This window comes from Conger conger, chromosome 12, assembly GCF_963514075.1.
Source record: "Conger conger chromosome 12, fConCon1.1, whole genome shotgun sequence".
Classification (NCBI taxonomy): Eukaryota; Metazoa; Chordata; class Actinopteri; order Anguilliformes; family Congridae; genus Conger; species Conger conger.
This window is the reverse complement of record NC_083771.1, coordinates 6,459,136-6,469,428: the sequence shown is the minus strand read 5'-3', so window position 1 is coordinate 6,469,428 and position 10,293 is coordinate 6,459,136. Positions and strand designations below refer to the sequence as shown.

The 10,293-nt window shown below is 41.0% G+C and overlaps 1 protein-coding gene across 1 annotated transcript; it reads right to left on the bottom strand.

The window, feature by feature from the left end:
* Positions 1 to 662: 662 nt before the first annotated feature.
* si:ch211-241b2.5 (coxsackievirus and adenovirus receptor homolog) lies at positions 663 to 10,037 on the bottom strand. Its single transcript, XM_061261906.1, has 9 exons — positions 9,985 to 10,037; positions 9,022 to 9,092; positions 8,167 to 8,514; positions 7,745 to 8,017; positions 5,541 to 5,654; positions 4,531 to 4,596; positions 3,592 to 3,636; positions 2,943 to 3,069; positions 663 to 2,259 (listed from the first exon to the last, which is right to left on the bottom strand). The coding sequence occupies exons 2-9, from the start codon at positions 9,074 to 9,076 to the stop codon at positions 1,776 to 1,778; spliced, it is 1,512 nt and encodes a 503-aa protein (XP_061117890.1). The 5' UTR covers positions 9,077 to 9,092; positions 9,985 to 10,037; the 3' UTR covers positions 663 to 1,775.
* Between the last annotated feature and the right edge of the window lie 256 nt (positions 10,038 to 10,293).

Genomic DNA, 10,293 nt, shown 5'->3' with positions numbered 1-10,293 from the left:
TTGTACAGTCATTTGGATAAAGGCGCTTTATAAATTCTAACCATATACAAGCGCGCCTAAGGGACGGACTTCTTGTAAATGCCTCCATTATTAGATCCCTTGTTCAGTATATTTGTCCAGTCATGCCCTCAGTATACTTCAGAATGTGAAAGAGGAACTGGAGGAATGAGCAACAGGTTTGCTTTCAATTTCCTGAAAGGATCGCTTATCGGTTTACTCTATTTTTGTCACAAAAGGAGGGGTTTTCAAAGCACAAGCTCCTTTTTCACATTTCACATTCAACATCCTTTAAAAACCTGGTGCGTTTTACATGTAATTGACAGACTCGTTATGTCCGGCACATCAACAATCCTGGCATTACTTGTATTGCACCAGTCTCGTAAGTTCTGCATTAATGAGCCGCAGTGCCATCTTTGGGCATACAACTTTATACAAATATCCTGACTGCAGAAGTAGAAAGGACACATTTCACTTTCATTTTAAACCAGAAAATGATAGCATAATGTACACAATTGAGCATTGCCGAAAAGTAGTACTGAGAGCAGTCAGAAAATGGCAGGTATAAATGTAAAAAAACAGGTCCTATACAAAATGCTATATTATGAAATGAAAGTAGTAATACCATTTCAGCAAGTCTTTGGAATGTTTGGAAAGACAACAGATTTTTGGTTTATGATAGCCCACAAATTTGTGAACAAAAAAGTAATGCATCACAGAGGCATTACTGCAAGTATTTATTCAGCCAATCATGTGGCAGCAACTAAATGCACAAAATGCAGACATGGTCAAGAGGTTCAGTTGTTATTCAGATCAAATATCAGAAGGGGGAAGAAATTATCTAAGTGACTTTGACCGTGGAATGATTGTTTGTACCAGACAGGCTGGTTTGAATACGAATCAGTGATTTTCACGCACAACAGTCTCAGTTTGCAGAGAATGGTGCGAAAAACAAAAAAACATCCAGTGAGCAGTTCTAATAAAGTGCTTGGTGTATGTATATGAGTATATTTATATGTATAAAGTGACTGGAAGACGGCTTGTGTTTCACTGCTGAAAATTGTTCTTCATGGCGGCACGGATGGTGCAGTGGGTAGCACTGTCGCCTCACAGCAAGGAGGTCCTGGGTTCGAATCCCCGTTGGCCGGGGCCTCTCTGTGTGGAGTTTGCATGTTCTCCCCGTGTCTGCGTGGGTTTCCTCCGGGTACTCCGGTTTCCTCCCACAGTCCAAAGACATGCAGGTTAGGCTGATTGGAGTCTAAATTATGAGTATGAGTGTGTGAGTGAATGGTGTGTGTGCCCTGCCATGGACTGGCGACCTGTCCAGGGTGTATTCCTGCCTTTCGCCCAATGTATGCTGGGATAGGCTCCAGCCCCCCGTGACCTTGTTCAGGATAAGCGGGTAAGATAATGGATGGATGGATGGAAGTTGTTCTTCATAATGAAAGGACCAGCCTTCATTAGCCTGCCCCTGGCAGGAGCATCATATAATTACAGCTGAACACAGGGGCAGGAACAGGGTTTAGTTGGACATGGTGGCGTAACAGCAATGTGACTGAAATGGCGGACATGATTTCATACATCTAAAATAACTCCCCCTTTGTAATGTTGCACTAGTCATTACCCGATGCCACTCTGAGGCAGCTTAAGGGTACATGTTACAGACAAAAGGAGAAATGGCATCTTTCACCTTTCACCATTCACAAACAGGCTACTGAGTGGCAACGGTGGTGCGTGACATTGTGAAATTTGAGACTGTCCATCGCGTCTGTTTGATGTCAGCAGCGCTCGAGGCGTTCTGAAGCCTCGCTCATCAGCACGAGCGTAGTCCTGACAAACTCCTGCAGGTCGTTGCCCTGACCCGGCCGGGCCGTCACCAGCACCCGGCAGGCCTTCCGCCCACTCAGGAGCTCCCGGAGCGACGCCTCCAGGCCCACGTTCCCCGATCTGTATCCGTCCAGGACAAGCAGGGTGTCCACTGGCCCGGTCAGAACGTCCTGCAGGGTGGAAACGGTGAGCTCCCCGTCCAGGTCCAGCTGTGACGACACTTCCTGGAACAGGTCACCCATCGCTCCCTCGCAGGTCACCATGACGACCAGCTGACAGCTCTTGGCCCCGAATGGGTCCCAGTCAGAGTTCTGGGCCCAGCTGGAGGCCAGGGCCCGTGCCACACTGGTTTTCCCAGTCTTAGACTCCCCCTCCAGTAGAAGGCATTCCCCGACAGCAGGCAGCAGGGCAGTGGCTGGCAAAGGCAAGCCTTCCCTGGAATACACAACACAAGCACCCTCACAGTGTTGTAGTGGTTACAGTACCTCTCTGCTTTTCACCAACTCACCTGGATTATTCAAGAGAATATCAAAAAAATATTAATATAAACATTTTATGGATCAAGTTACTTTAGAAACTAGAAGTGCAGGACCTGTAAAACAGGGTATATTCTCTTCTTCACATTCTCTGTCAACAAAATGATTTGTATTCAATATCTGAAGGCTTGTTAATGACATAAATGAATGTACTGTCCATACAGAGCAATGTCATAATGACCCATTTCACAGTGAATACAGATGTGTGTGCATGTGTAGGCTTAAAAACAAAGGAGCCACAAAGGAGCCAACGGCGTCTTAAAATGTTCAAATTTTAATATTTTTAACGCTTTCAAACAGTATACCCTGTTACCATAGTGAATGAAAATTCCACTGTGAGAGTTGATTCTAAAAACGTACAGGGGCAATACTTATTTTTTGCATTAAAGATCATCTAAAAAGAATACCAATGAGTTCAAACCCAATTATAGACAAGAATCAGTGAATTACCTGGGTAATGCTAACACAACCCAAAGGTTACATATTTGCTAGGAAGTATTTTTTATCCTTACACGATGAAAAATATACGTTGTATATAATGCATATATTCGAATGCTTTGTCTTGCTGTTCCAACCACCCACCTGTCACGTAGATGCCGTGGCAACACCTTGTCACAGAAGCACAAGAGTTGTTCCAACACCACATCTGATGCGAGACCCGCGTATCTGCTTCTCAGAACATGAGTCAGACTCCCCATTCTCTTGTTTTCTGCAAACCCAAGCAGGGGAAAACAACGTTTGAGTTACCCACGCTGTGTAAAAGTATCAAATGCCAAACGTAAATGTCAATTGCTGAATTAAGCTTGTTTAAGCAATCTGAATTGCATGCAACAAAGAAAAAGTGCAAGCACTGCACCAGATATTTGAAAAGGGCCAGCTTTCATACTTCCCCTTTAAAGCCTTCAATTGTCAGCATTGCAAAAAATACAAGCTATGTAGCAAATCTATGATAAACATCAATGATCACATGATTTAGCAGCACAATCATTATGCATGTCATGATAGTCAAATTTCATCAAGAGACCACATACAGTTCACTTCTGCATATTTGGTCAGTGAAGCGCATTAATCACATGCACATGCAAACTAATCACATGCTGCACACATCATCAGAAGGCCAACACATTTCAACTTCAGCAAATGTTGGGGCTCAGCAAATGCCTAAAATGCCCCATGTGTATTGGAAGAGAACTGAGGACTGAAAACAACATTTGTGTATCGTTCAGCGCACCTTCAACGCACGTTTGGATCTCAATGGTGGTGTCCAGGGAAAGACCTGTTTTTAAAAAATGAAACCATGTCTATTAAAGGGAAACAGTGTTGGTACAGATGCAAGAACAGAACCTTTTAATTACACTGAATAATTTTTTTAAATTACATATTCAGTAACATGGATAACATAAATCTAGCCTCAGAGAAAATGGCAAATGGCAAATTCTAGGCTTTCCAGCTGGCATGGATGGGTGCACTACAAAAACATCAGTCCTCTCAAGTAGAAAATACTTGCTTGTTTTAAGTTACTGTTTGCTTGACAAGTGAAACCTTTTTACTCCATTGGCAAATCTCGAAATGAGTATCACCTCACTGACACTATTTTTGTCTTATTTAGCAAAAAAGTAGCAGAAGTAAGAATTGAAGTCTAAGTAGAAGACAAAAATACTTGTTGAGATTTTTGCAGTGCAGGCTCAAATTGGTGAGTTAGTCTAAGGTTTATATCTCATTGGTGAAAAGAAACAAAACCCCACATTTTGACACAAGTTTCCAAACTGACCAAATCTCCAAGTGCCGTTACATTCCTCAAACAAAGATTTACAGATTACATAACTTCACAATTGCTTTGACAGTTCCGGACAATAAGGGACATGCATTTGTTCACTCTCTGGACAATGTTTAAAAAGAATCTCAACCATCTTTGCTTTTCTCTATCCATTTTAATGCTTTGCTTTGTAAAGCATATTCATTGTAAAATGCTTTAGTCTAAAATAAACATGAAACTTGAACAAACTTTGAGTTACAAGCCCAGTTCCCAATTAGTGTACGTGACACCACACATGTTCAAACAGAACGACTATACATACCTACTGGTAAAGCAGGCTATGACTTTAGCCAGTGCACTGAGCTTACCAGATTTACATCTGAATACATCTGAATATAAATAATAAAAACACACCTGCTGGACTAAAATCCTTGGTGAGTAGACGGTCTTTGGTCCGTGCTATGGCGTGTTGCTTGTCACCTGTCAATGATACAGACAGATATATTTCAATTGAATTTGCTCATACAGGCACTCGACTGTTCTGTGTGGATGATAATAATATAAAGTAATATTAAAAGGCCATGGCTTGCAGAACAAACAAACAATCACGCAACCTTGTTTTTGAAAGGTCACTGCATACATTATGATAGTATTATGGCATGTCATGAGCTGTAATATGGCTGGTCATGTTGGCTTTATGGCATAGGGTAAAGTGTTACCAAATGCACTTGTTTTGTTATGTTACTTCTCTTTTTGCAATGTACCTTACACAAGTTTTTGGGAGAATCCTACTCTCACTTTCCAAAAAACAAAAACAACATTCAGGAATGTACACATAGTATAGTCGTATATCCTGTGTTTAGCATTTTATCTCAGTTGTTCCAACTTCATGGCCACCTTTTGTTCCATTCTGTTTTTTAAAAAAGCGGTCATGATTTATTTTTGTTTTTTTAGTAAATCCAAATTCTAAAACCAGACACAATATCCAGTAGTGTTTTTTGAGAAAGCCACATGAAGAGATATTCATTCAAATGGAGAGGAAAAGTGCACATTCATGTCTTGCCCTCTGGGCCTATGTCACATGAACATCACAGCGCAGGAAAATCCCGAAAAAGCCCCACTTCCCACAACCGCTGGAAGGCTCCAGTGGTTGCCGAGGTGCAGCCACCACAGGGCTTCAGACTTTAGATTTGTTAAAGGTACAATAGGTAAGAGTTTTGTGTTAAAATATTGTTACAAGACTATTGTAAATCCCTTCCTATCATTGAAAAAGGCATGTTGACTCACCCTCTACCTATGTTTATCCTGTCCTTAAATTTGGGTTTCAAAATATACGGCTGACACACCGACCTGTTGTTTACAAACTGGTAGGAAGACAAAAGCCATCACACAACCATGAGGCTGGGGTAGGAAATGACAGTTACCTTTACACCGTAAGAATAGCACGATTCCCACACATAGCACAATCATCCCAAGAGCCATTATAACCATGAAGGGAATCAAGGAACTTTTTGCCATCATCTTCTGAGGTATTTCATCTGTGAAGCATAGATGGCAGGGAACAAATTTGTACACAATTGTGAACTGTGATCGAGCTTTCATCACCTCTTGCTTCTATGGTCACTGCAAACATGAAGACATTAATATATCACATTATAATATCTTATAGCAAGATTTTGGTTGTTTAAATTAAGATTTATGCTGGCTGTGTGTATTGGAAAAAAGTGTAGAATGACTAATGCCTGTGAAGGTCTTGTTATTATCATGTCATGATTGATTTAATCAGAGTGAAATGTCACTCATGACATAGCAGAATATTAATATAGGATATAGATACACTGCTGGAAACAACCTAATCTAACACCAAACATTCCTGACTTCCCCAATCAGTGAGCGGTTAACTGCTCGATGCATGCAAAACAAACACACACATACATACACACAAAGCTTACAAAACAAGTGATTCAAATAAATTCTACTCATTTTCAAATGCAAGTACCCGGCATAGTTTATCATCTCATAAGATGGCATCTGCGCTTTTCATAATGGAGAACATTACTAACAGAGTAACACATGACAGCAACCTCTCAGATGCAGTACTGCATAGAACTACTGAATCAGTCTACTGAATTTAATGTCTTCAAGTTCATGATTTTCAAACTTGCATTGGAAAAAGTTCAAACTGAGGGCATCAGATACCTGGAGGGGAGAGCCCCCAAGTCTTTGAGTAAACCAAGGGAAAACATTTAAGCAGCACCTACCATGAGATGGAAAAGCTACCGATCTTTTGTAGAAATCACCTGTTCTATCACACCTTTTGTTACCATATATTGTACCGTTACAAACACACATATACATATATATATATATATATACACATACATATATATATATATATATACACACACATACATACATATACACATACATATACATATATATATACATATATGAGCTCTATAATGGTTGGGACAAAGGCATATTTTTTCTTGATTTGTCTCTGTACTGAAATTTTTTTATTAAAGGGTATTTTGGTTTCAGCATGTAGAAATTGCAGCACTTTCTATACACAGACCCCACCACCCTCCATTTCAGGGCACCACAATATTTGGGACATATTAATGTTATGTAAACGAAAGTAGTCATGTTTAGCCCTTGAACTTTAGTAAAGTTCCAGTTTTTGGCTTTGAAAAATCCCTTGTTGCTTTAGCAGTATGTTTGGGATGATCGTCTTGCTGTTGGAGGAAGTGCCGTCCATTGAGTTTGGAGGCACTTGGTTGAACCTAAGCAGATAATGTGCTTCTGTACACTAGATAATTAATTCTGCTGCTGCTATCAGCAGTTATATTATATAATGAACACAAGTGTACCAGTACATGTGGCAGCCATACATGCTCAAACCAGAAGACCTACACCACCATGTTTCTCAGATGAGAGGAGTGCTTTGGATCTTGGCCAGTTGCTATTGGCCACTGCACGTTGCTCTTGCCTTCACTCTGACACAAGTCAACCTTGGTCCCCTCTGTCCACAAAACCTGTTTCTGACCTCTCAGACAGGTATTTGGAGGGGTTTCTTCATTATAATAAGAATTGTTTGGTCATCAACTATAGAGGTTCTCCTTGGCCTCCCAGGCCTTTTGCGATTACTGAGCTCACCAGGGCAAAGCGCAGAGAAAAATCAAGAATAAAATATTTAATAGTCCCAAACATTACAGAGCTCACAGCATACGTGTGTGTGTGCTTCTGTGTGTCACATAATAAGCAAAAAATGCCCCAAAAAACTAACACTTTAGTAATATCTAATTTTACAAGCTTGGCTTGTCATATTACATTACATTACATTAATGGCATTTGGCAGATGCTCTTATCCCGAGCGACATACAGTTGATTAGAATAAGCAGGAGACAATCCTCCCCAGGAGCAATGCAGGGTTAAGGGCCTTGCTCAGGGGCCCAACGGCTGTGCGGATCTTATTGTGGCTACACTGGGAATCAAACGTCTGACCTTGCGGGTTCCAGTCATGTACCTTAACCGCTACGCTACAGGCCACCATATGATGTCCTGAAGAATGCATTGGTGCATTGAACATATTTGCAATTATGAAGGCTAACAAGTCAAAAAGTTCTACCTGGAATATGGAACAGAACTGATCGGTCCATAAGCCCTTCCCCCACAAAGGTACAGGTGTAGGTGTTGTTGGAGCTTTTCACAATCACTGTGCTGATGATGTGGAACAGCTGGCTGGTAGTTGTGGCCGTTGTGATGTTAGGCTCCTGGGTTATGTTCCTGCCGGTGGAGTCTGTCCAGACGACACGGGCCTCTGGATAGCCCTGGGACTCACAAGAGAGCTCCACCCCTCTCTCACTCGTCTTGATGCTTTTATTTATCGATTTATAGGGAGCTAGAACGGTTAAACAGCAAAACATGAAAACAGACTGATTAAATCTGTTGATTCATTGGCTCCTCGGTCATAACTAAATTGGAGCGACGGAAACACTGGAATGACATCATTTGATTTGACATCTCAGAGAGTAATAACTAATAACAGACCTCTTACTGCCAGATGGATCTGTTTATAATCAGCTCCCCCCTTCTCCATCAGACACTGGTACGTTCCGGAATCGGTGATCCTCAGATCGGAGATCTGCAGCACAGCCCGTCCGTTCTTCAGCTCGCCCCTCTTCAGCTGCACCCGACCGCTGTAGTGGGGGTCCGGGAGGCGCAGGTCCTCCTCCCCATTCTCCAACCTGTACACCTCCATGGAGTCAGGGTGGGTACGGCTCCAGAAAACGGACAGGCTCTGCTCGGGGTCCCCCGACAGGAAGGTGCACTCCATCGTGACATTGCCCCCAAACTCAGCCTGGAGGAGGGGCCTGGTCACCTGCACAGTGAACAGGCCTGAATAGGACAATGCAATATTTACAATACAGCATATACGCAATACAAGTCACATACAGTGCAGGGAAAATGTTGGTGAACGCTAACAAGTCCTAGAATTGTTTAAAGGTAGATGGTAACATGAAGAACGCGAGTTTATGCATTTACAAGTACACTGTACCAAACTGTATTTTTCTGGCAAAAAAAAAACCTTTATCTAAATACTGTCAAAGTCATGTAGAATAATGGGAATAAGTTTGCATTTCATAGCCATTACATACAATAACAGATTTATTCAATTCATTAGATAACAAGATTTATTTTCCTTCATTCAATTAAGGGCTTTTCACAAGCAACATGTTTTTTTACTGGATATTTTTGTGTAGGTGAGCAACCTAGTTTTGCAAATCACTGCCAGTTGGTTTTGGAAGTTAATTTAGTAATTCGCAGTGTGTGCTGATCGACAAATTGTAAAACGTAAGTCAATACATTTTGATCAAAACACAAACACAAACAACAACAAAATACCTGGGACTCTTGGCCACAAGCCAATGAGAAAGATCAGAAAAATGCCTCTTTCCATTTCTCCAGGAGAAGAGCTGAAAATCACCAAATCATCAAACAGTTAAAATTGAGTCAAATGTATCTGAAATATTAAAGAAAAAGGAAATACGACCAATATAAAATACTATATATAATCTGTTACACAATCATGATAATTACATCATAACTGTGTAAAATTCAACTGAGAAAATAATGACAATTAATACCATAATGGCACAACATGACACCTTGTCACAAGTAAGAAAGCCAGGATAAGCAAAACCAAGCCATAAGCTTCATTTGATTTAATCAGAATATGAAAACTATGGAGTCTTGTCGATCCATCCATCCATCCGTTGTCTAGCCCGTTTATTCAGAGTCAGGGCTGGGGGGGTCTGGAGCCTATCCCACAGGCAGTAATACAGTACACCCTTGACAATTTGCCAATCCATCGCAGGGCACACACACCATTCACTCACACAATGTTACCTATGGGCAATTTAGACTCCACTTAGCCTAACCTGCATATATCTCTGGGCTGTTAGAAGAAACCAGAGTAGGTATAGCCTACCCAGAGGAAGCTCCCATGGACACAGGGGGATTTGAACCCTTCTTTCTTTTTCTGCAGTGGTTTTCTGGGGTTCACATATTACATTGAAACTGTGACATTTTATTTTACTTTGGAGGAGAAATATTTAACGTTAATGTGTAAAAGCATTGACATCGTAAAACAAGACGTGGAGTTGAGTATACTATTCAAATGTTAATAGGTTGTTTACCTTAGAGTGAACCATTAAGACAATCGTATTGCGTTTTTACGAACATATCGCTTAATAAACGCGTATAGTCAAAGTCGCTAGATCTCTTTTAATGAATTTAATTTGCTCTGCGCTTTATTTTAATACTGCGTAGCGAAGAATATCAATAAAAGAAATCTGTTTACTGTACCTTCTCCGCAGTCAGTATCACGTCATGCGTGTATGCCTTTAGCGACTTCTAATGCTTCTTCGCGTTACAGCGCTAGACTATGTACCGTAGGCTACTTCCTTTTTGGAACAGCCCCTTTTCTGTTAGCATACCAGACCAGAGAATTCCCGAGCATTATAAACTGGTTAATTCTAACGGTCATAGCAAGAGGAAGCTGGTGGACAAACAGGCGGACACGCTGACTATAACTGGACTGTAACTTGATGAAAAGTTAGTCAACCAGCTAAAAGTATCGTTTCGGTTTTAGTTTAGGATAAGCTTTCAATATGT